At 42.3% G+C, this 26,959-nt stretch overlaps 1 protein-coding gene across 2 annotated transcripts in view; it reads right to left on the minus strand.

Moving 5' to 3' along the window:
* Nucleotides 1–205: 205 nt before the first annotated feature.
* CORO1C (coronin 1C) overlaps nucleotides 206–26,959 on the minus strand; it is a 48,611-nt gene continuing 21,857 nt past the window's right edge. For both annotated transcript variants that reach the window (XM_018560812.1, XM_018560819.1), the window contains 9 exons: nucleotides 19,281–19,403; nucleotides 17,992–18,121; nucleotides 15,646–15,827; nucleotides 12,975–13,094; nucleotides 12,572–12,676; nucleotides 9,586–9,731; nucleotides 6,462–6,519; nucleotides 1,541–1,786; nucleotides 206–980 (listed from right to left, as the gene is read on the minus strand). In XM_018560812.1, coding sequence (XP_018416314.1) covers nucleotides 846–980; nucleotides 1,541–1,786; nucleotides 6,462–6,519; nucleotides 9,586–9,731; nucleotides 12,572–12,676; nucleotides 12,975–13,094; nucleotides 15,646–15,827; nucleotides 17,992–18,121; nucleotides 19,281–19,403 — 1,245 coding nt within the window. In that variant the 3' untranslated portion in view covers nucleotides 206–845. The remainder of the gene's footprint in view (nucleotides 981–1,540; nucleotides 1,787–6,461; nucleotides 6,520–9,585; nucleotides 9,732–12,571; nucleotides 12,677–12,974; nucleotides 13,095–15,645; nucleotides 15,828–17,991; nucleotides 18,122–19,280; nucleotides 19,404–26,959) is intronic.

The raw sequence follows: 26,959 nt of genomic DNA on the forward strand, positions 1-26,959 counted from the left end.
AATTTTGCATTGCCCCAACAATACTGCAATTTAGTTATTTTAGAAGTACAGAGCAATGTAACCTTTTACTTTATAGAAAGCCCCTTTACTCCAGATCAGGCTTCCTTATTCTAAAAAGCGGAAATGTGCATTTGAAACTTCCCAAATGTAATCAACCATTTGTATCTTTTGCACCTTAATTAGGCGATGAGGGAAAAGAAACTTCTATACACAAAACAGCAAAAGGATTTATATAAAACTCATGAAGCTTTTATGGGTATTTTCTTGCAATTCCAGACAACACAGTGCTTCCTCCTTTACATTAAAAATAAAAAATACTATACGATGCATGGTCCCGATATATTTAACAAGGTCTTTTGGCAAAAATTCAAAAAAGAAAAAAATTATAAATGTGGCATTGGTCCAACATTTTCATAACCCCTCCCTTACTCAGAAAAATCAAAACAGAACCAGGATTTATTTAAAAAAGAAAAAAAAGAAAAGATACTGATCTCATGAACAGGAAAAGGTCATGTAACACTTGAAAAATGAGGGTAAAAATCTTGGCTTTTAATTAACAAAAAGTTTGTTTTTAATCCTTGCCCCTTCTGTGTGAGGCCGGCCTGAAAGGTTGGGATATCGATATATTGTGACACATCAGAAGTTAATGGCATCTAACCCAACTCCTGAAATTACACAAGTGTCTTGAGTGGAGGCACCTGGTGGATGGGTGGGTGGAATGTTAAACTGGGAATGGTGGTTACAGTTTGTGCTGGAATGCTGAACATCGCCTGGGCCCGGAGGAGAGTGTTGGGTGGAATGTGATCTGGCAGTGGGCACCTCCAGCTCTGCTAAGATCTTGTTGTTTAATCTTCAGATTCATCATTGGTGAGACTGGCCACTAGATCCTCTAATTTGGAGATTCGTTCAGACTGGGACCTGATGTCCTCTCTCATTAAACGCAGCTCCTTCATCACCTCATCTAGCTTGCCACCACTCGGCTGAAAAACAAGTTTTTTAAAAGATTTTTAGAATAAAATTATAATAATCAAATGACTGTCATCATTGTGTAGTCAAAAATGTTTTTCTGTTTAATAATACAAGTCTACTTTTGTGCTATGACTTAAGCTAGTTTTTATAAAATTACAAGGAAGCAAAAAAATAAGGAAAAAAAAAAACCTGGCATACTTGCAAAACCACTCAGACTTCTAGAATAGCCAGAAACCAACAAACGTATACAAGGACCCGATTAAAAAGCGTTTTTTGGTGCGTCTATTCACATTCTACAATCCCATATATTTCTCTCGGGTGCCCCCTTGGATGAAAAAAAACATACCCAACATTTTTTCTAAAGCATGTGTATTAACATCTGTACATGAAGTGTCACGTGTGTTTAATGCACTTACCCAAGTTGAGGGCCCATTACTAATGGGCGGAGGTCATCTAAAAATATGTACAATGTGCATTATCAACACCCACAAAATGGTGTGAATCTATACATCTTAGACCTCGGATTTCAGCACTCATCTGACACAGGAATGATTACAGTGGGACTACTTACAGCAGTGTAGGCTTCTGTTGTCTTTTTAGCAGCACTAACTGGCTCAGCCTTCTTTTGTGCAGCTGGCTTACTTCCCAAAATATTTTTCTTCACCACATGTAGATCACGGTTCTTGGTTGGTATGTAGCCATGCTTCAGAGATATCAAAATGGGGTCTGCATTTTTGCCAAGAAGCCAATCTTCAGCTTCAATTGGGGCTTCTGGACCAGCAGTATCAGGGTACAAATCATCTTGAAACAAATCCGACTAGAAAACAAGATTTTGAATATAAATGTTTCTTCAAGTACAGTAAGTGCATAATGCATGGCCTGTCCATTTAGTAAAGCAGCTCCCAGCACCTACAGCCACTTAGTTCATGTTAAGTGAAGGGAAGTTTAAAAAAAAAAAATAAAGGAGGAGAAAATGACAGATGTCAATGTTCTGTAATACGGACACATACCATATCGACTAATGTGAAGAATTTTATTAATTTTACTTAAAAAGGTGAACTCTGGGATAAGCAAATATTGTCCAAATATAATAGGTATGTGTATTTTTTACTCATTTCTTGGTATCCTTTTATATTGCTTCCAGATCTATGCAGAAGTCCAGTGTGAAACTAATCAGCGCTGAAGCTTCCAGTAAATAAAACCAGTAACTGCTCTCTCCATGTAAAGGTCCCTCCTCCCACTGTGTTCTCTGAACAGGCTATGTGCAGCACAATTAAAATATCACCACTTCTTTTACACAGTAATATCTATATTGGTAAAGGTGCACTAAAAATCTGTTTTTCTTGCACTTCAGTTCCTTTTAAATTGTAAACCCTCAGGGGCAGGGCCCTCCTTACCATCCTGTCTTGAAATGTATTGCGATTGTAATGTCTTCCTTATATTGTAAAGCTCTGCGCAAACTATTGCGTTATATAAATCCTGTATAATAATAACACTGAGGGACACAGGATTCAGAGACAATTTGGTTACACTGCTCTCTACAGGATCTTTTAGTAGACACTGGGGGGGATGGAGTGACCAGCTCGATACAACTCACAGCATGCCTCTCACAGCATGTCCCTCAATGAACTACTAGAAATGGATTTTGGTATATACTAGGGATGCACCGATACCAGTATCGGTGCCGATACCGAGTATTTGGGCGAGTACTCGTCCAAATGCTCCGATGCCTAGCCCGATACTTCTTGCATCAGGAAGCTGAGCAGCGTGTAATGACGCGCTGCCCGGCTTCCCGATTGGTCGGGAGCCGTGTAATGACGCAGCGCCCGGCTTTCTGATTGGCCGGGAAGCCGGCTTCATGCTGCCTCGTCACCTCATGACCAGGGAGCATGGAGCCGGCTTCCTGGGCGATCGGGAAACCGGGTGCCGCGTCATAACACGGCGCCCAGCTTCATGCTTTCTCGTCACAGTGATGAGAAGCATGGGGACGGCTTCCTTGCTAATCGGGAAGACAGGTGGCGAGTCTGTATGCGCTGCCCGGCTAATCAGGAAGCCAGGTGGCGAGTAATTACACGGTGCCTGGCTTCCTGAATGGGACTTACGGTACTCGGTATTGGCGAGTACCGAAAAAAAAAAATATCGGTACTGGAATGTGGTACCGAAATACCGGTATAGGTGCATCCCTAGTATATACAAAAAAGGCGGAACCCAATCCTTAAAACCATAAGCTTTGTTGATCTGACTGAGCTACCAAAAATCAAAATTTGGTGACCGTGAACAGGTTAGAGTAAAAACACCTAGAACAGTTCTGTTTCTGATATATGACCCCCGAGAAAGGAGCCGATATAGAGCAGAGAGAAGATTTGACTGTCTTTGCTTCCTCCTCACTTTCTCTGGTCTTACCATGATCTCCCCCAAATGTCATCTTGTAACCCTTGGTTACGATGGTTTTGACCCATGTGTCCAAGAAGACAGCCAAGTGGGGGGACGTCCCAGGTGGTCTCAAGTGGGGGGGGTGATCTGTCATAATGCAGAGAGCTTGCTCCCAGATTCCACAGGCTCTGTATTTTTAGGGAACCCAGGCTAATGGCCTTTAGAAAGGTCAAATGCAGGCAGTCAAATGCAGGCAGCTCTAACTAAGCAATCATGCACCAAGTCTACAAGGATCCTTGGGGAGATGTCAAGAGGCAGGTGCTTTTCCTGTGCGTAGTCCACAGAAATGGAAGCATAATTGTATTCATCCGCAGGGAGTCCAGGCAGGGGAAGGACTCTGAAGGGAATGGAGAGGGGGTAGGGTTATGCCCCCTGCGGTCTGAGGACTAAGTGTGCAGACATTCCCCATGATTACAGCAGCAAACACCTCTATGGACAGTATAGGAAAATGATAGGGGAGAAAGAGCAAAGCATAGGGCTAGCAGAAACTGTGTGGGACAGCACCTGCAGCAGAACAATTGTGAGGCCCATAAACTGAAGCACACGCCTCCCAGCACCTGTAATCTGCCATTGCCTGAGGGGTTGACCCCAGTATTTGCAACTAAGGAAGATGCCTAGTGTGCCCAGCCCAGCACTGCAGGCAGCAGTCGTAACCCAGAGCAGCAGTCAGCGGAAATCTGAACTCCTACAGCACAATGCAGGAAGAAAGTCCAGATTCCTTCCACGACCAAGTCTCCTGAACAGTTAGGGTGACCAGCCCTTGTCAACCTGACAGGCCGGCAACTGTCATAAGGATATTCCAAGTTATTAAGAGGAAGTATTTCCCCAACTCCAGTACTAAGTTGGACATTCATCAGGCTAGAAACAGTCTGGCCTCCAAGTTCAGGTGCATAGGACGATCCAGAGAGGTTCCTTTAAAGTAAGCCACCATAAGGGCTGAAGACCCTCAAGAAGAAGTGAATGAAGGGTCAGTTCTTGGACCAAATGGCCCGCACATGGGAGCAAAAAGGGACAGGAGCTTTTCACGGAGGAGAGAAAAAAACTCTGGCCAGGATCATATCTAGGAAAAAGCTCTAGAATACCAGGCCTTTGGACAGGTCCAACATCGATTTCAGAAAGTTAAGGATTCATCAGATGCTCTGCAGTCTGCATCGTCTGTTGGCAGACAAGGCATGGAGAACCCTTTAAGAGGTTGTCTAGATACCCCCACAATCTGGACACCTTGAGCCTGTAGTAGTGCAAGGACACGGGCTACCAGACCCAAGGACAGACTAAAGGGGAGTGCAACAAAGTGGAAGTGCTGCTTGCTCACAGCCAACAGTGTGGAGGGAAGGTGGGTATGTGCATGGATGTCAAGAGTCACCCCTGCTAAAGGGAGACAATAACAGACTTGCCAGATTCCATGAGGAATCTTTTGACCCCAGTTGAGAATCTTCAGATTCAAGATGAGCCAAACACCTCCTTTTGTCTTGGGGACGGGTAAAGTGGTTCAAATAGAAACTCCTGAATCCTTTTCTCAGCAGGGACAGGATAATGATCTCCCAAAAAAATATCTGTTGCAGGGCAGTGTACAAATCCTAGTCTGTGCGAAGAGGCAGGTAAAGGTGTAGAGTTTGAAACAGTTAGCACATCAGCCAGAGGATCAATTTCATCTGGAAAGATAGAACGCTCATCCTGGAAATTTGACGATCAATGTCTGCCAACCTGTCCACACAATAACGTAAAACAATGAGAAGCAGCTTCAATTGTTAGAGAACAGATGGAACTGTAATAACAGAACCACGATCCCAGGCCATGAGCTTAGTCCATATAGCCACGGTCTAGCAAATGGCCATAGAGGCAACGGCAGGTTGCATAGATGGCCAGCTACAGCAAATGAGGTTTGGAAAAGGGTCTCTAACCTCTTGTCCTATGGTGCAGCCAAAATCTAGATAGAAGAATCTCAGGTATAAAGCTATTCTCTTCTCTCAGGAGAGAGAAGGCAGACAACACCTAAGAACACCAACACAAACTAAGGCTTGCTGGGAAGCGTTAAATAGGGCTGTCCTAACAGCAGTGTTGCCAATGTCCAATCTAAAAGGTAGCTGCATATAGCCCATAGTCTATGACTGAATCTCCTTTGTGACTATTGAATATATTTAAATAATAATTCTGCCCAGAGTTCAGATTAAGGCCTCATTCACAACGCCGCGTGTACGTGCGTATTGTACCATATGGAAATAAATAGCTCCATACACATATCCGCGTATGGAGCCGTATATTTGCGTAGCGTATATATACGCAAAAACAGAATGGAACCGAGATGCGTCCGGGCATCGTTTATCTGCGTATTTTACGCGCATACGCATGTTTGCGTGTGTATTAGAGCTGCAGCTAACGATTATTTTCAAAATCGGTTAGCCGATTATTAAGTTCAACACGCATATGTGTGTACAGTTCATTAAAATTTCCATTAGGAATGATGCATTCTGGGAATGCAAATAGTGCACGCACATACGCTCGTATATAACGCGCATAGACTCAATGTACAATTTTGCTTGCGTTGTGTGAATGAGACCTAAAGAATAAAAAAATACATTCTTCTAAATAATGTCACAAAAAGCACTCCTGACAACTTTAAGGGTCCTTTCACACCACTTGCAGTTGCCTGTGTTGCCCAACCAAGGGATAAGACAAACTGACTTGAAAATAAAGATAATACATGGAGAGAAAAAAAAACCAAAAAACTGCGGTCAACTCAAGTGTGTAAACATGCACTAAACATGTCACATGTGGTGTGAATAGGCCCTAAAGGACCAGAAAACCTAAAGTATTTGTTGCTTTTTATGTAGTTGAATGCCAACTGCATTTGGGCGAGGCCACTCGCTCTTTAATAAATGGCGCTATGTCCTTAAATAGCTTGCGGTTTCTTTTTACCAGCTGCTGTGCCCCAAACTTTCCACTTCAGTGATTTTACAGGTATCCTTATAGGCAACGCTTCCCATCACTGAAACCACAGGACATTTCTGCGCCTTTCTATCAACTGGTTTGCATTTTACAACAATCTCACTTGTACTGACCTTCCTGGGCACCGTCATGATAATCGGCTCACACTTCCTTTCGTGCAATTTGTAGAACCTCAAGAAAAGGAAAAGGGGTAGAGTTACTCAAAAATGCAATCTCAAAACGGTGCACTTCAACAATACATTCAAACCAATTTTTTCCAGTTTTCAAACTCATACAGAATAAAAATGCATATTTTTTTAGTGAGCTTTGTAAAATGTAAAAAAATAACGAAACTATAATGTATTCAGGGATATGAATGCTTCCAATGCCTGCAGATCAGCTGTGGATCCCCTGGCAAAGACTTCTGTATCATGAGGGAGAGGTATGTGTATTTCTGGCAGATAGGGCATGGAAGATAAAAAACAGGGTTTTTATTCTGCTCGCTACAAACTAAACCGATTACTTGGCCTACTATCAGCAAGTAAAGGACAGCTTTATTTATATGACTTGTGCTGCATAATATATGCTGTAAGGCCTAGTTAGTCCTATATGATATACTGTATATAAAGCGCACAGGGTCCAGTAGGTGGCATGTGTGCCCCATGGGCTCTAGAACGGTCAGCTGTCAGTGAAGGTACCGGGCTAAAAGCTCAAAAACTGCCGTGTTTTGTAGTCTTCAGTGCTTGCTACAGAGCACTCAGCACAGGACACAGTGCTCTGATGGACATCCATGACAGAGGGGACTTCTTACTAATTACACGTCTCCAAAATGAGACATCATTTATGTGCGTCTCAGCAATGTTTAAAAATTGACCTAATGGCTCCAATATTTTTTTCCACAGGGCCATAAACAAGGTCTTCCAACAGTCTTCAACTGTAAACCTACAAAAATGGCATAACTCGCCGAATGTCTGCCACTGCAATTCTAAAAAAAACAAGTAGCATTAAAAAAAAAAAAAAGATTGTTCAGATATAAAAAGACACCAATGATGAGAACTACAGCCATCAGAAATATGTTTAAACCATTTATCAACTGCATTTCAGTTAAGAAATTCTGCGAGTATGCTAAATGTCGAGGAATTCCAGTCTAAAGTGTAGAAACTCACATCAGAATCCCCCCTTCAAATCACAAAAGTCCCCCCTCTCACACTAGGAGCCCCCCTCACATCAAAAGCCTACTCTTCACATTACAGTCTCCTTTGATATCAAAGCACCGCTACCCCCTGAGGAAGGCAGAAGGCACCCTGGTTGAAAAACGCTGGCTTAAAAACGCTGGCTTAGATCACGAGTTGACCAAAACCTAGATTTAAATAAACAAACTTGGAAACATTTGTAAAAAATGTGCAATAATAGTCTGAATATTTTGATTATGGATCATTTACTTCATTATTGTTTCCCTGTGATGGCAATTAAACATAAAAATTAATATTTTAAAAAGCAGTACTCAAACTCCGCTCATTTTATATTTACAACAGTCAGCCTATACCGTAGACTGGAAATTACAGCTGCTCTATAATGGATATCTCATTTAACCCCTTCGTGACTGACGACGTACAGTGTACGTCGCCAGCATCGGGGCTGTTTAAACAGACAGCCGCCCTGTAATTACAGACTGTGTAAGCTTCCATAAAATCCTGAGAAATGGAAATGCCTGGTGACAATCGATGAGCTGTAATGGATTTTTAAGAGGCAAGTTGAGGATACACTTGCCTAGAACAGGGATCAGAGCTTTAAGTGCCCACACTGTAAAATTCAGACTCTTCCACCTTATAAATAAATTACAGAAGTATTTTCCTCAAAAGAGATGGCTAATCAGCCCTCCACAGACTGCTGTTCATGCACACCAAGCTTTATTCTACTGCTAGATTATAACTGTTTAAATGCTACAAGCCCATAACAGAGTATGATTCATCCACAGATCACAATGGCTATGCAATCCACAAACAAGAACTGATGCGAACAGGCAAAGACATGTATTAGACCACATACATCCAATGAAGAAAATCACAGCGGCCAGCCTAAAGCCAAGCATGATTGCCACAGCTAATTTAGGGTAAGACGCGCCGATACCGAAACTAGTATGGGTGCCGATACCAAGTATTTGGGTGAGTACTCATTCTCCCAAATGCTGCGTTACTCGCCTACGATAACGAAACTTCAGGCCAGAGGGAGCTCCCACTCTGATCGGCAGTGCCTAGAGAGCATGGAGCCGGCTTCCTTTCCAATCAGGGAAGTGGGTTATGACCCGCCTCTGTTTCCTGATTGGCTAGGAAGCCGGCTTTACTTGTTGCTGCGCAGCGTTGCTTCCTGGCTCATGACTCGCAGCCTGGCTTACTGATTGGCCAGGAAGCTGGCTTCACTTGTTAGTAGGCAGCCTGGCTTCCTAACCAGTCATGACTCATGTCCCGGCTTCTGATCGGTCAGGAAGCAACGCTGCGCAGCAACAAGTGAAGCCAGCTTCCTAGCCAATCAGGAAGCCGGGTCATGACATTCCACCTGGCTTCCTGATTGGTCAGGAAGCCAGGCTGCCTAGCAACAAGTGAAGCCAAGCAGGAAGACTGACAGCAGCTCATGACTGGCCGCCCGGCTTCCTAATTGGTCATCGAGCCGAGGTCCGAATCACAGTCCGGACAGAACAGTCAATTAGTCCGTACTGCAGGCTGCCATTTAGGCTACATTCACCCCAGCAGCTGCACTATTATATGTTTTTTGGTAAGCTGTGTGAATAAGAAAACATATAGAAGGGCTTTCTAAAATTTTACAGCAAAAGTGGAAATATGTTTTGAAAGGTTGTAATAGTTCATTGTTTGTTTTTTTTATATATACACAAGGGCAGTCTCATTGAAAATTGAATAAAGCAGGATGTGTGATTCTCCTTACTACAGCAAGTCACACAATTCTACACTCTAGCCCATTGCTCCAGGATGTTTTATTTGCCAACTGGAACAAAAACAAGACCTATATTCAGATCAGGAGATTCCATCTAAGGCACTACCTTGGCAAAGAAAAATGCTATTTAGCCGTTTAATGTTAACTAATCGTTTAGAACATTAGTACATGCATATTTTGATTGTTTGGTACCCCAAGGCACCTCTGTAGTTTATCTAGCTCTCCTTGCTAGTGTTTAGTATATAGTGTGTATGTGTGTATAAATATATATAATACATTTTTTTTTCCCTTCTATGTAGAGAGCAATACCTGGCAATCTCACACTTGTTGACATCCAGTCCCCTCTTTGGCATGTACCCCGTGCCTCGCTGCGGTTCCTTACTGCTGAATGTGTTGAGGTAGTGAACATATGGGGACTCGTCTGTGATCTCAAAGTATCGAATACTGCTGTCACCCTGTTGAGACATCAATGTTATTACATCCTAAAACAAAACACTCATCTTCTAAGTACAGAGGACTGTGACAGGCAAAACCTGTGAACTGTCATATGCCAAGCTGTATCTGGGTGGATGGGAAAAGGACATAATGAATTGACAGTACCTGTGCCATGTGTTAGCACAGTACATAATTATGTGGACAGGGACTTCTAGATGCATAGGGCACTGTGGAATAAAGGTGATGTTGCCTAGTGTTTGCACCTCACAATTTCAGAAGTCTGTTTAATTTGTATAACATGGTTAATAAATGAATCAACTTCTGTTGTAAAATAAATACAATTAAGGAAGCTTGACATTTGTAAATGTAATGTTGACCCCTTCACACAACTAAGCATCTGCTGCAATCACACTAACACAATATAAAACTTAACTCTGAACTAGTGCCATCAAAAAAAAAAACAAAAAAAAAAAACTTTAACCACTCAAATCAGCTACTATTCGAAAGCTTTTTTTTACATTTTTTTAATTATGTAAGCCCATGCTTACATAATAAGCATGGGCACTGCCAGAACTACACTCCCCACAGTGCAGTACCGAAGATCGGAGGACTGGGATACTGGCTATAAAATGTGACCACAGATTAAGGTAAGTATATGTGGGTCTTAAAAACCGCTTTAAAATAAAACTATAGGATGCCTAAAAGTGTGTGAAGGGGTACACAACTTTTTTGGCTAGAGTTCAGTTTTTACCCATATCTTTAAAACAAATGCACCTTTAGAAATGTTTAGTAATGGCAATCTACAGATACTTCTAGATAACTGCAGGCTTGTTATTCATTTTCTCCAGTCTTTTTAGTGACCATTTTTACTAGGTAGATTAATACATCTTCCTTTACTTCCTGGATCTCTGGCACATGTGACTAGGACATGTGACCATGCACATCATCTCATCAGGGGAGGAAAATGCCTTTCCCCGAGATCTCATAAGATTACAGAGGAGATTTCCCAGCAATGCACTGGAGCCCACCTTGCCCTACAATGGTTATATAGGATTGCTTCAGCTTCTTCCAACAATCCAAAAATAAACTGGCAGGTTAATCATCTTGGCCCTAGGTGTGTCTTTATGACTGACAAGAGCAGGGAACAGCTCAATGTTTTCAGTAAAGGCAAGTTAAATATGCTATCCATGTACCAGGATTTCCTTTAACCCCTTCGTGACTGACGACGTACAGTGCACGTCGCCAGCATCGGGGCTGTTTAAACAGACTCCCGGCGAGTTTTGCCGCCGGGACTCTGTTTAAACTTGTAGAGCCGACTGTCGACTACATGATTACTGAACATGTGTAGGTTACATTTATGTGTGGCTAAAACAAGCTGGGAGATGGCACCTGTGATGGGGAGGCTGTGGGGATAATTTAATCAGGAACACAGTATGAACTCTTAAATATGAAACTATGAAAATCATTAAGAGGCTGTACCAGGCAAAGAAAGAACGAGCAGACTGCACCTTCGCCTTGACAAGGTACTAGTATCACAAACCAGTAGGGGTGGTTCCAAGAAAGTGAAAGACTTTGGCCAATAACCTTGTTTTATTGCCAATTAGTGCCAACACTTCTGGTAAGTCTTTAAGTAACAATATCTGACAGCATTTAGGACTCGCACACCAATAAAAAGGGTTATACACTTGAATACCAATTCACTATCTGGATAGTAAAATTCCCTAATATTGAATACTCTTTAAAACTGAATAACCATAGTTTACTAAAAACATGAATGACATGCTTGGATCTCTCAGGGACCCCAGTGGTAAAAATCTCTCAGCCCTGGATGTGCAGACATTGCAAAGTCAAATGTTTAACAAAAGAACAAAGCTGCAAGAGTGACACCTTGTGGGAGAAGGTAAAGAATGGGAACTTTTAGCCAACCAGGTTACCAAGCCATGCGGTGATTAAAATTAATATGTGCCTGTCCCATACTAAATTAGTTTTGGATGCAGGTGGCTAAAAAATTATACCTGTAACCCAAGACTAATCTTATTGTGCTAGGGAGTGAAAATGTCCACATCGAGGTCTCAGACAGTACAACCCAACATTGCTTTTATCCCTTCATCACTCTATCCAAAACTAAAGAAAGATTAATTTGGAAGTCCATTCAAAATATAAGTAAATGTCAAGATAAAGACTGGGGCTGTTAAGGAACCTACCACTAAAAATGATTTCCTGCCATGTTTTTTTAGTTTTAACAATGAGTTACTGATCTGGAAAGTTTTATTATGCATTCCAGGTCAGGGATGCTTTGGACTTAAGCAATATGGTTAGCATAATAATCAGGGAAATAAACACTGGCAGCTCTCTATCTTACATAGATCAATGTCCTACTTCCCCCCTTTTCCTCTGAACCTGCTGATAAGCCCAGAAAGATGTAACTTGGCTACAACTGTTGAAAGCTCTGTAAAGAGAGTAGAGAACCATATTTCTAGCAACAATGTTAAAGGACAGCTGTAACTTTATTAAAACAAAACTCCCTGTATGTCCCCGTGGAGGGTTTACTCCGTTGGGGTTCCTGGCACCCATACTCCATTGTTTAGGTGCCACTACACATTCCATAAAGACGAATGGTAGAGCCCAACACTGCTCTCCTATTCATCTGTATGGAGAGAGAGAGAGTGTGTACGCATGTAGCGCAGCACAACCTGGGAAGAAAAAGTAAACCCCGCCAAAAGCCAGGCAATGTGTAGTGGTACAGCACAGCAGCTGAAGTCAGATTATTTTTTGGGATAAGTTAAAAGTGAATTTTCTGACCAATGTATGCTCTCATGGATGGAAAACTCTAATTTCATTTCAGAAAGAACAACCTCACCTTTCCACACAAGTAAATGATGCTTGTGTCCGGGTCATAGAAGGGAAGCAAGACGCCATTGCTAGTGTCCATTTCATGTAGTGCAATAGGCTCATCCATACTTTTCTGTAAACAAAGAGGTCATTTATTAACACTGCATTCTCAATATGGATACACAGTATTTAAAATGTGCATACCTGACTGCTTGTCAAAGTTAAACATTTTACAAAACAAATTAGGACAGTTGCAACAAATATTAAAGATGACAAATTTAATTGCTGAATCCAGCTTAGCTTAATTAAACCTGAACTACATAACCAGCGAAACACACAATTCAAATACATAAATAAGGGTGACTTATACAATATTTTTTCATTCTAACCCGCCCAGAGCCATATTAACAAAACCAGAATTTTTAACATACTGGATTCCACAGTGCTAGCTGGCGCTCACTCATCCGACTAAATCCTGTTGTAAAAACGCTTCCATCGGCTAAAAAGATCGCTCTCATGGGTCGAGCTCCGTCGTGAGCTTTATCCTTCTCCTAAAAGAAATAAAGAAGTATATTAAGACCTGGAGCACCCGCTGAAAGAGAATGACAAAAGTACAAAAAGTATTAAGACCGTTTCAACTCAAGTAGGCTCAAACTCGGGAACAGCGAGAGCTTCCAGACATACAATCGGTCCCCAAACCAAACATTCATAATGGCATCAGATGAAGCATCGGCCTATGAAGAGTTTTTCAGTCTACCTCAATGCAAGTTCAGATTTCAAAGTCAGAGCTACTGTTAGGTAAAAGCTTGCATTATAATCCAACCATTCGGATAAAATGTTTTATGTCACCAGTGCTACTGCTGGGAACACACCTGAAGTGTAACAAGGCCAGGCATTATGACTAAAATAAAACAGATGTAGTGGATGTAGAGTGATGACTCCCTTTTAGTGTTCTTAACAAAATAGAATCCTGTTGAAGTCCATTCAGCCCTGGAATGAGTTTTGGTTAAACTAGGTCTTTAAAAAAAGGAGCTGTCCTTTTGACTTTAAGGTGGAGACTCCACGGTTGTTATCCTTTTCTCATTTTAAATGTACACACCTATTATTACATAGTATTTATATAGCGCCAACAGTTTGTAAAGGTGAATGAGTCTGGCAGCTGCATTCATGATAGACTGAAGGGGGGATAGCCTGTGAAGAGGTAGGCCAATGAGGAGGGAGTTACAATAGTCAAGACGAGATATAACGAGTGGATAAGCAGTTTTGCGGTTTCTTTGGTGAGGAAGGGGCGTATTTTGGAGATGTTACGAAGGTGAAGGCGGCAGGATTTGGATAGCGATTGGATGTGGGGAAGAAAGGTGAGGTCCGAGTCAAGGATGACACCTAGGACCTTGGCATGAAGGGAGGTTTGGATAGTTGTGTTGTCAATCTCAACTGAAATGTTGGGGGAAGGTGCACGGGGGGAGGAAATATCATAAGCTCAGTTTTTGAAAGGTTGAGTTTTAAGAAATGTTGTGACATCCAGACGGATATGTCAGTTAATAGATTAGTGACAAGCAAGGACACTGGGGGGGAGAGTTGTGGAGTAGAAAGATAGATTTGAGTGTCATCTGCATAGAGATGGTATTGGAAGCCATGTGAGGTTATTAGTTGACCAAGGGTGGAGGTGTAGATAGAGAAGAGGTCCAAGGACAGAGCCTTGGGGGACCCCTCCAGAAAGAGAAGGAGGAGTTAGAATTGTAAGTGACACTAAAGGAGCGCATAGATAAGTAGGAGAACCAGAGAGCAGAGTCTTGTAGGCCAAGCGAGTGGAGTTTTTTGTGGAGCAGCAGGTGGTCAACAGTGTCAAAAGCAGCAGAGGTCTAATAGCAAGAGTAAGGAATAGTGGCCGTTTTTAGAGGTTATTAGGTCATTGGTGAGTTTTAGGAGGGCGGTTTCAGTGGAGTGTTTGGGGCGAAAGCCAGACTGAAAGGTGTCCAAAGGGTTATTAGCGAGGTGGCAACTCAGGCGGTTGTAGATAAGGCGTTCTAGTAGTTTAGAGGTGAATGGGAGTAAGGAGATAGGTCTGAAATTATTGAGGTTGGTAGGGTCCAGTGAAGGTTTTTTGGGTATTGGGGTGACTAGTGCATGTTTGAGAGGGGTAGGAAAGATTCCAGTAAGAGGGAAAGATTGAAAATCTGAGTAAGAGAGTCTAGGATAGAGCAAGAGGGTGACCGAAGTAGTTTTGAGGGAACAGGTTCTAGGGGGCAAATGGTGGTGGGTCTCAGAGAAGCTTAGTAACCTCCTCTGTGGTGACAGGGTCAAAAGAGGAAAGTTACAAGTGTGATGGAGGATCAGGTACGATAATAAAAGGGGCAGTTAATTGGACAGTGGCGATCTGATCTCGAATTGTATCCATTTTGTTTTTTAAATGAATGGCAATGTCCTGGGTAGTGAGTGAGTTAGTGGGTGGTGGTGGAGGACATAGTAAAGACTTGAAGGTAGAAAAGAGTTGACGAGGTCTGGATGAGAGTGTGTTAATGAGAGTGACAAAATAAGTCTGTTTGGCAGCACGGAGGGAGGAGTTATATTTTATCAGGGCAGCTTTGTACAGGGTAAAGTCTTGCAGAAGCCCAGTTTTCCGCCACAGGCTTTGTCTTTTTTGATGTCTGGTAACTTCAGTCTGCCACGGATGTAGCGGACGTGGTCTAATTCTGCGTGTAGTGAGGGGAGTCAAGGTGTCTAGGGAGGATGAGAGTGAGCTGTTAAAAACAGAAGTAGCCAGGGCAGGACAGGGGTGAGATTTTGTCAGAGTGGAGAAGAGAAGGGTCGAGGTGGCGGAGGTTTCTCCCGGTGACAGTGTGCCTTGTAGGGGTAGTCCGTGTTGGGGGCAGGGTGATTGTGAAACTGACCAGGTTGTCATCTGAGAGCAGGAAAGGGTTGTTGGAGAGGTTGCAAGGAGTTCATAGGTGGGAGAAAACAATACAATACCTACAAATAGGCTTTTACACAATGTAAGTAATATGAATTAAAAAAATGGTTTTGCCACTGCTGCCATTTTCTATCGACATTATTCTTCCAGTCTGAAAAGATCCCCATCAGAAAGCAATATTGACTACGCACCGCAACCAGCTCCATTTTGCGTGGGTCAATTACACGCAGTTTCTTGTCTTTGGAGGCAGTGCAGATAAGGCTGCCATTGCGGTTCCAGCAGGCACTGTAGATCATATCATTGTGCATTTCATCGATAGTTATTACAGCCTCCGATGTGCTCACATTCCAGATGATGACCACGTTATCACCCCCTAAGAAAAAAGGAAAATCAATTTATTGCTGAATGAGAATGGTTAGGCACTAGGCTAACTAAAAAGCAGAATATTTTGCAAATACTTTAATTACAAAAAACTATTTTACCTGCCTTATGTGCAAAGGAGGGTAGCCAATATGCAGGGCAGAGTCTAGCACCACCACCAGGGTCTACCAAATGGAGTGCCTATGTTTGTTCCTCCATTTGCTGCATTTGAATCATGTGAGCTTTTCCTGGTTCAAAGCTCCTTGACTACATAAGATTTAAATGCTTGGTTATTTCAATCCTCATTCAAACACACAAGTAGTGATGGATTATGAAACGAGGGGTACCGACTTGATTCATTATGCTCCTTCCACTTCATCTAAACCAGGGATGGCCAAACTCTGGCCCTCCAGCTGTCGTGAAACTACAAATCCCATGAAGCATCTCTCTCCGGGAGTCATGTCTGTGAGAATCTTGCAAAGCCTCATGGGATTAGTAGTTCCATCACAGCTGGAGGGCCGCAGTTTGGCCATCCCTGATCTAAACACTTGAGTGGAGCTTAGTCCATTTTAATAGCCCAAAAAAAATCTAAGTTCTGCAGTTAACTGCTTGCCATCCGCCCGTTGTGGAAAAACAGCAAACTCACATTGGCGGGTTGCCGTAAATAGACGGCTTTTTTTTCTGCTCGCGCGCACGAGCAGAAAAACACAGCCCGTTGTAAACAGCCGTTACCGGCTGTTTCACATACAAGCGATTGGCGACTCTATAGCCGTCCTATTGCTTGTATATGCTGCCTGAGTGTCCCCCTCTAGTGCCGCTGTCCCGCCTCCTGCACCCTCACCTTCAATCCCGGGATCCGCTGCCTCATCTGCGGCCTGGTACCGGCTCAGGAGGGTGTCAGGAGGGAGTACAGCATCCTCCTTGGTGATCTCCCTCCGACGTCTGAACGCAGAAGTGATGTGTAATACATAACGTATGCATTCAGCTGTCATTTCTATGGCTGCTACAGCCAGAGAGAAGCAGATCTCTGCTTCATCAGCTCCTTTGGGGGTCCCCAGGTGAAATTCGGGGTCTTGGAGAACCCTAATGTCCCCATAAAGAGGACCCGTCAGTGTGCCTGTGCCATCACACAGATTGTTTTCCACCTATGTGATAGCAATAACATTAAGTGTAAAAAAATTCTAAAAGGGACATAAAAAAAAAGTTTAAGTCCCCCACCCACATGTAAATGCGCCAGCGTGGGAAAATGACAATTGCACTACACGTTAAATATTGACGCGAACGTCGGAGTGAGAGAAATCATTTTAGGGCCAATCACTGAGAACACTAAACTGATGAGCGGTAAATTTCTTTTAAAGCGTCGCCTATGGCCAATTTTGGGTATTGTAGATTGAGGTTTCGTGGGCGCTAACAATTTTAAGGCTTGACATGTTTGGTGTCTTTTTACACGAAGTGACCCAGTCTTATTTTTTACCAAAAAATTGGGTAATAAAGGTTTTATAATTTAATATTAGTGGAAACAGTTTTTTTTGTTTTTAGATTTCTGTAATTTTTCCTTACTGTAGTAAAAAATAAAAACCCCAGTGGTGATTAAATACCACCAAAAGAAAGCTCTATCTGTCCCCAAACAATTCATTTCAGTACAGCGTTGCAGGACGATATAAACGTCACTCAAAGTACTGCAGCACTGAATACTGAAAAATGGCCTGGACAAGAAAGGTTGTAAGCACCCCAGACTTCAAGTGGTTAAATACAGTATTTTATCTGCAGCAGACATTCCCAATTCATAACACTGACTCAGTTTGCAAGCACTAAAACAGTTAATGACACACTGCACTGATGCTTTTTGCATGGAGTTTTTATAGATCATTGTTCCAGTCCTGAAATGCATCACATAAAAAGTGATTTAAACCTCTATGAATCATGATCTCTAACATTTTTAGATCAGGGCATCAAGCACCAGAGATAATTTCCTTTAATAAGTGCATATTACAGATAGGTTGTGATCTTGTTTCTAACAAAGCTTTATTACTAAAAATTGCAGCAGAGGAAACTAGTGAAAGGTCTTTAAAAAAAAGTGTTAAATTAATATAAGTTAAAATGATTCTGTAAAAGGTTGGTGCCCTTAATTTATGTAGATCTCCTAAAGCCACTGCATGAACAATATACACGGATACCTGCACTGAGCAACACGTTGCTGGCTGTAGGGTGCCATGTCACAATGCCAACCCTCTTGGAATGCCCCTCCAACACTGCTGCGGGGTCTGTAAGTGGCACGGTTAAGCCATTTTCGGGTATCTGCCAAACCTGGGTAAACACAAATGTATATATTATTTCCTGGCTGGGATGAGACAACTTCACACTACTTGGCTGCAAAAAAGACAAAATTGTAATTTGGAAACAATGCTTTCTGGACACACGACCTGCCATCAGAACAGGAACAGAGGGTAAATCTTCCAATAAGGATACTTGACACAATAAGAATTTCCTGCACACTGGAAAGATAGCCTTTCATTTCCGGTGGAGTTTACAGGACAGAAAATTGAGGGAAATCTCCCTGAGACACATGGCATGGGATGCACCGAAATGTCATTTTGGACCAAATTTTTAGACCGAAACAATTTGTCAAGGCGAAAACAAAAAATTACTTTTTCCAACCCTTTAAAAAAAAAAAATTGTTACAATATTTTTAATTGTTTTTTTAACTTTACTGTTGGGGGCTCTGGGGAAATATCTAAACAGACCCCTATTTCCTTTTTAAAAAACAGAAAGATTGAGGACAGTACTACAATTTTTTCTGCAGCCCCTGTAATGAATGAACAGGAAGCCTCCATACTGAGTGCTCCCTGTCCTTTCATAAACTGAGGAGATGGTATCAAATAATATGTTCACAGCATGAATGAACAGGAAGTGATGTAGAGATCTTCCTGTTCACAACTGGGGACACAGCAAGCATACATTGTGCATTCAGTTCTGATTCTTGAGTGCTTGCAACCTGCTCTCCAGTCACAGGAGGCCAAGCAGGGCAGGAGAGTTCAGCCTCCTGTGACAACTGTCCCCTCCCCGCACCACTCAGCATCCAGACAGCTTCTCTTCTCCCCAATCCCAGCTGCCTCTGCTAATACAGAAGGGGGAGAGTAGTGGGGATCAGAGGGGGACACAGATTGGCGGCCCAGTGGGGAGGAGAGAAGCTAGGGTTGCACTGAATTTTCGTACGTTTTGGTACTATCGGCATTATGCCAATCATTTACGGACAAAAAATGTTGCCGGCCGAAATTTCAGTGCATCCCTAGTTATAAGCCTTCACTAGTCTATTTAAAATAGATTTTAGCTTTAGATATACTTGAAGTGAAACATTACCTGTTGGCAAGACTATGGCTCCTAACTGATACACCAAGATTACACTAAAAATCATTCCTTACCACAATATGACTAAGAGTAAAAGAAGCATAAATCAGGTTTTTACCATGACACTGCAGTCTTCAGAGCCACTAGCAATAACATTATCATTATGTGGACACCAGTCAATGTCCAGCACTGGTCCTGTGTGGCCACAAACAGTAGGGTAAGATTTGTCAATTCTTCCAGTCTGGGGGAAAAAAAATAAAAGAAAAAACAGCCATTAGAGGAAACTCTTACATATCAGTACTCAAAAATGTTTATCCATCAAATCCAGTAATCCTAAAAAAAAATTAAAAATAAATAAATCATAAAATGAACAGAATGTAGGGTGGTCACCAAGGACAGTTCTTTTAAATGACCACTAGTTGGCAATCTACCACAGCAATTAATGGATACAGGTTAAAGTAAATGCTAACATAATTTTGAAAAAAATAAATATATCAAAAATTGTCTTTTAAATGCTGATGTTTAAAAAATTTGAAATTGTGACCTTTTTACTAAAAGAAAAGAATTGTAAAAGCAAGGAAGTGTGTGACACAGCCAACTCATTTTAAAAGCCAAAAGGCGAGGGAGATAGAAGATGGAAGTAAAAAGGTGTATGTATACCATAATAAATGAAGTCCTCTTTTTTGTTCCCTTTTTGGCTGTTAAATATACAATTGAAAGAGCATTGTTCAATCTGTTCAGGAAGTGCAACACACACACACTTATGAGAGGGAGGTGTGTTCTATCAAAGTTTGTGACTGCATTGGAATATGTGAGCGGTGACGTGCTCACACATTTTAACCTAATCCTGCCCAGTTTTTCGGCGGTGAACGTGTGACCGGTCACGTGGTCACACATTTTCATGTGATCCCGCCCAGTTTTTTAGCAGTGGAATATGTGACTGGCAAAAGGTGAAGAATTCCAACGCTTTCTCAGCTGCTCCAGGCCATATCAGCATCGCAAATTGTATGTGCAGGAGAACCGATCTGCCCTGGAACAGCTGATCGGTCCTGAAATGTCACTTATCTGACTGAGTGCGATCTCACATTCCACAAAGTCGGAAAAAAGTGACATTTCAGGACTGATCAGCTGTTCCAGGGCACATCAGTTCTCCTGCACATACCATCTGCGATGCCAATCTGCCCTGGAACAGCTGAGAAAGTGTTGGAATGCTTCACCTTTTGCCAATCACATACTCCACCGCCAAAAAAAGTGGGTGTGATTACGTTAAAATGTGTAACCATGTGACCAGTCACACATTCCAACCCAGTCACAATCTTTGATAGAACAAGGTGTTTTGTAGTCCCAATACTTCCTTGTTCTAGGTTGACACTACTGCTGCTCCATAGATGCAGTACAGCGAGTGAGCTATGTCACTGTAGATCAGGAAGCGTGTTACTGGCAGAATCACCACGTAGAAAATTTAAATGCAGCCGCCACATCTAAGGACTGGTAAGCTACAATATATGAAATGTTTGTTCCTGGGTTTAAAAGCCCTTTCAGCTGAAAAGTGGCCTCCTTACTGTAGTCAGCTGCTTTCCGTATTACGTGATAAAATGTGGGTAACTAAGATACGGTTTGTGTTTTCTGAAAGTTTATCCAAAAAAGGAAGACTAAAGCCTCTAAAACATCATGAGGAAACAGAAGTGTTTAATAACAGCTGGGAAAAGTGATGTGTATTGTCTGAACATCCTGCACAAATGTTAAATATACATATAGAGGGAATGCCAGTGAATGGGCCACACAGCAATTTACCTAATGCATATCACAAAGATCGAGAAGTTTACTAGACACGTGAACAGCCATGGTACAAAAAAAAAATCAGGTTCTGGAAGCATGCTGGTACATGTTGTAGGGGATAGATCACACATTTTATTCATAGCAGCACTCAAAAGAGCAAGCCTGGTCACATACAGTGATCAAGAAACAAAGTGAAGTATGTAATTAAAGCATCATGCCATTTAGAACGAATGGCGATTCCACTTGTAAACATCAAAGGCGGCTACATGAATGATACAGTTTCCTCACAAGTGCATATTTTACTGTTCAAGTACATGTAAACCCCAAAGGTTTATGACAGCACTTTGGATGGAGTTGGGGAGTATTAGAATATTCACCCTCGCCATTTGCCCTGAGAACCATAGTCCTGGGGTTAGAAAATTAAGGAAAATTCTTGTTAATACTGTGAGTTTGGGAATTTCTGCCTCAGGAATCCCAAATCTCGTTTAGATGGGCAAAAAAAGGTATAACAGGAGCTTTTAAAGGCATCAACAAAACAGTTTACCATAAAAAAAAAAAACACAATTTATGAAATAATCATTCAAAAAAAAATATTTGCTCAAAACCAGCTACTGGTTCCAAGACATTGTATCTCATATGAGGTGTGGTGACAATGTATGATCCTGTCTAAATACTAAGATGCGGCTGCGGTTACCTGTTCAAGTTAATGATTGGGTGACAGCGGCCACATCTGTAAGGGATAGTCCACATGTAAATCCTATGTGATATGATTACATGCAGTTTGGAATAGATCACTGTTGCCGAGTATCTATTGTGCGTCCAAGGACAGCAATCTATTCCAAACCACATGTAATCGTATCACACATGATTACATGTGGACTGCTGCTTACAGATGCAGACGCTGTCTCCTGGTCATAAACGGGTGACAGTTGCCACATCTAACTTTGACATTTGGGATTGCCTGTCGCAGGAATCCCAAAACAAAAAGTTTAAAGTAGCCCAAGTCTTCTAATGAGGACACCTGTTGCAGTGAGAAGAGTCTAATAGGATCTCCTCTTGCTTTTAAGAGATTGGAGATGTATTATTGCCAGTTGTGTTTGAGACAAGTGAAGGAAATATCCCCAATGGGCGGGTCACAGACTGCAAGAGAAAACCTGACAGAGACCTGACCATTCACTACTTTATCCAAAAAGAAAAAAAATAAATGTATATTTATATTGTAGTCTCAGCTGTCAAATCAATGATTATGAAAACAAAAATGCTTTACATGAACGAGAAATAAGTACCAGGTAATCTTGTAGAGAAAAGGCAAAATAAACAGCAGGCTAATAAGGGACAAAGAGCCATTCTATAACAAGTAGGATTTCTTTTTCTACATTGAAGGCTCATAGCAATAACTACATTATACCATATCCAGATATTTATCACCTTGATGCGGAATCCTAAGTATTTGGCTACAATGACTGTTTACAGTTAGAGTGAAATTAAAACTTCAACTTTTTAAGAGATATTCTTAAAGGAGCATCACCCCTCCCTCCCAACACTGCCCCGAATATTCTCATCCACCATTACATGCGCTTTTCTGGGATCGAGTCTACAGGGCGACATGCATACTAGGGCTGCAACAACTAATAAATATTAGATAATGAGAATTGTCGTCAACGATTCTCATTACCCATTAGTTGCTGCTGCCGTAGTCGCTCTGCTCCCCCTTTATCCTCGCTGGGAGCCGCCGCATGCCGAGGTCTGTGTCCCCTCCAAATCAGAGGAGAGAGCGCTGCAGTCATCAGGGACTAGAGACCGCTGTGCCTCTGTATTCCCCCATTGTTGCCTGCAAACCTCCACTACTGCTCCGTGCTTCCAATGCTACCCACGATCCTACTCTGCTGCTTCCATGCCTCTGATGCTGCTCGCAATCCTCAGCTGCTGCCCCCTCTTCTGCCAGTGGTAGAAAGACAGCATCAAGTCTCTGATCCAGCAGCTGGGAGCAAAAGCCAGCCTGCTATTGGCAATTTTGAATTGCAATAGCAGGCTGGCTATTGCCCACGCCCACTGCCTGTTGCCAATTAGAGGACGACCCGAAGGAGAACTTTCTCCTACAGTTCTCTCCTCTGCTGATTGACAGCAGGCAGTGGGCGGGTGCAATAGCCAGCCTGCTATTGCAATTTAAAATAGCCAATAGCAGGCTGGCTATTGCTCCCAGCCACTGCCTGTTGTGTTCACATTCAGCTGCATCAGCAGGCAGCTGTCATTCCCCTGGGAAGTGGAAAGGGGACACTAGGGGTATTCTAGACCCCTAATGTCACCTTAAAGAGAAACTGCCATTTCCCATGTGCTATCACATAGGGGCTCACAGACCCAAACTGCCAACCAAAAAGAGACCTCGGTCTTTGAGATCCTTTTGGCCTTCCTGTGGCAGCGTCCAACATCAGATGGTTCAGCAATCTTAAGTTGGGGGGAGCAGAGAACAGGTAACTGGATGGTGAGACTAGAAGTGTTTTTGCTGGATTTTAAAGGAAATGTTTATTGTAGCATATCACTTGCATCTGTCTGAACATGTTTCTTCAGTACCACTTTCAGGCTACATTGTACACAGAATATACAAACAGGCAAATGGTACAATAACCAAATGTACTTCTCAACCAGTTAATTGAAGACAGAAATGGACAACTGCACACCTCTGATTTAATAACCTAATGGCTATCATGGTCAGTGTTTGGAGAAAACAAAAATCCTGAAACTTTGACAGCACCTCAATTTCAATCAAATATAGGAGGTGTACGGGACATGAGTGTGCAATAATGTGCAGTATAACTAATTCACCATCATGTCTCCTAGCCCTCCAACAGCAGGTGCATACGAAAAAAAGATTACACTTCATCAAGGAAGCACTCAAAGTCCTTAGTTATAAAGACACACAGAATACAGATTGACTAATTTTACTTGTCACAACGGCATGGATTCTTCAAGCATACCTTCTTATTTCTAAATGTGTCGATAATAAACTTATCAGGCCAATCTTGAAACTGGCAGGAAATTTTAAGAAGCTATTCCCTGCAAGGAATTGGAAAGGGTACAAAAAAAAAAAAAAAAGGGAGGACACCAACTCTAATGTTGTATGCATACTGACTTGTGAGAGCATTGCACAGCCATGATGCAAAAGAAGCACCACAGTTGTCTAAGGACCGGTTCACACCTGAACGTGCAGTAGGTGCGATTGCGTGGTACAGTGCAATAATTGCATGGGACCGTGGTGATTAACGCACTGTACTAGTGTAAACGGACCCTCAAAAACACTGACTGAAACACAAACAAAACATTTTTTGGTTTGTAAGATCCACCCAGGCTTCCTACCTTACAAGAACTGGAGTGGATCCTCAGCCTGGGGTCCAGTGTGGGCTGCTGTGCTATGAAGGAGCTCCATCCATATGTGCATTGTTTGTACAGTTCCCTTGCGTGCCCTGTAGAGGTGCCAGAATATGACATCACTCCAGTCCAGGCACCTCTACAGGGCACACGAGGGAGCTGTAAGCAATGCACATATGGATGGAGCTTCCTTTTGGCCATACTTCCAGCCAAGCTAACACACAGGGCCGGGCAGCATTTTTTGAATGTCTCCTTGGTGTGAGAACTGACAGTACTGCGCTAGGGGGAGGCTAAGGAGTCTCTCACCTAGAAAAGTGAAAGGCATGTGGGGACCCACTGAACATGGGGTCACGGCCCACAACTTGAGAACCAAGGATCTAGAACATTCATTCATTTATTTATTTATTTTTAAAAATTATATTTTTGCATTAATGGTTACAGAAATAGTTGCAAAACAGCATGAACATGTTAGGCTACACAATGCTAGAAATATGGGGCATTAGCAACAAACCTATTTGTTTATCTATTTATGGTGAATGAATAACAATCACTTGAAGCACTTTTTATGCTATTGCTAAAGCAGCCAAATAACTGAGCTTCAAAAATATAACTGCGAGTTCCGAGAGGCTCCCCCGAGCACAGGATTTTCCTGGCAGAAATGCTGTTTATTCCAAAATCAGTGCCTGCATTTTAAGTACTTGTTCTAGAGCCTGTTATTGTAGCTTGGAAACTGGCCTGGCATGTAACATGTGTTGCACAGCTTGTATTATGCAAACGTCACCCACGCATGCTTATTACAGAAAAACTCCACGTACTGCAGGTAGGGACTTCTGATGGGCATGGTACCCGCAGAACTGGACTCAGCTGATCTACCAAAGAGAATAAAAAGGGAGAAGGATACAATATGTGGACGAATTTCACACTTCGTACGACTTTTGACGGTCAAGCATGTTTGAAAACTTTGGTTGATCGTACGATGTTCGCATGGTTGGTGGCGTTTCCGTCCGTCAAATGTCGTACGATTAACACTGCGCATGCGCAAACGAAAATAATTGCGGTCAATTACCGCAAGTCGTCCAGGTGTTTTTTTCTAACTACCGCTGATTGAACCTTGCGATAATCGGGGCAGGACGGGGCTGTCGTACGAAAATCGTACGACGGTTCGATCATCGGACGAAAAGTTTAGTCCGATAATCGTAAGGTGTATGGGCACCTTAAGGCCCCATTCACACTGAGCGATTTATGGAGCGATTTTTGCAGCGATATCGCTCATATTTCCACGTGATATCGCTCTATGTAGCTTCTCCAATCCATTTCAATGGAGCTGTTCACATCTCGTCGCTCAATATCGCTTGTAGCTCGTCGCTTGTTGCTCCTACATGACCCTTTTTTCGAGCGATTGAGCGATATTGCTCCTGATTGCATACAACCCGAAAGGAAAAAGTTGCGCGAGACGTCGCTCAATATCGTGAGTCGCGCAATATCGCTCAGTCGCGCGATTTTCATGTCGCTCAGTGTGAATGGGGCCTAACTGAACAAACTGAAGATAGAAACTAAATGTGTTGCTATGGGCAACAGCTCCAGAGTCTATCTTCTCCAGTTTTTATAAATTCCTTTAATGTAGTTTTAAACTGCATTTTTAATCCTCAGCTTTCAAAACAAAGAAAAACAATTTTGTGATCCTGTTATCAACTGCTTGCAAGGCTGTCTAAGGGGACCCCAACACAAAAACAAGAAAAGCTATAGGGTTCCCTCTAAGATCCCTTAACCATTTCGATGAGGACAAGGGCCTTTTTCCCCACAACCATTGGCTGGTGGTAGTGGGGGTCTGTGGGCAGGGGGCTTATCTTTCATAAAGGGGGGCACCCAGATGATGCCCCCCCCCCCCCTGTAAATAAGTCTCACTTTGGAAGATCTAACTTCCTGTTGCGTTTGTGGGTTAGGAAGTGACTGGAATTTTCTCCAATGGTACACAGCAAAACAACTGGCAGGGGTTTTCATCCTTCCATACTCTATCCAAAACTGAAAACACGGTTTTGGCTATACATACATTTTAAAGTCTAGAATTACATTTACTAGCTTCTCAGACGCAACAAGTCCTGTTTGATTTGTTCCGATCTGAGCTTCTGTTCTTATTTCTAAACAAAAGGAAAGTTCTATCATACAAGACCACCACGCAACACACCCGAACGTTGCTGTAAGAAAAAAAGAACAACAAACATTTCCAGTACGTGTAAATGGGAAATACGATGAGGTGACAATAGGTGGCATTAGCATGAGGAGAACACAGAAGACTGATTTGTAGGTCAGGATGTGAATGGCATGTGCTATGCATAAAACCATTGTCTTGTGACTGCACACATCCTGTATTCCAGTGCACTCTTCCCCCACCCCACACTTTTCTATTCATGCCTTTTGCTCTTCCTGCCTGGAACACTCACGTCATAGCATTAATTATGACGCAGCACATTTTTTTTTTCTGTTTATTTTTTTTATGTATTAAAAGCTGCTAAAAGTTCTCATTCATCTGGTCCATGTGTCCTTACGGCATAAATATGAGCCCCCTGCTTTCAGAGTTTAGCAGGGAGCTTTTAACAGATATCACTTATAAAAGGGTGGGCGGGGGGTTTGTAACGGACAGACAGACGGGGG

The sequence above is a fragment of the Nanorana parkeri genome, unplaced genomic scaffold, assembly GCF_000935625.1.
Source record: "Nanorana parkeri isolate BGI_ZX_2015 unplaced genomic scaffold, ASM93562v1 scaffold18, whole genome shotgun sequence".
NCBI lineage: Eukaryota > Metazoa > Chordata > Amphibia > Anura > Dicroglossidae > Nanorana > Nanorana parkeri.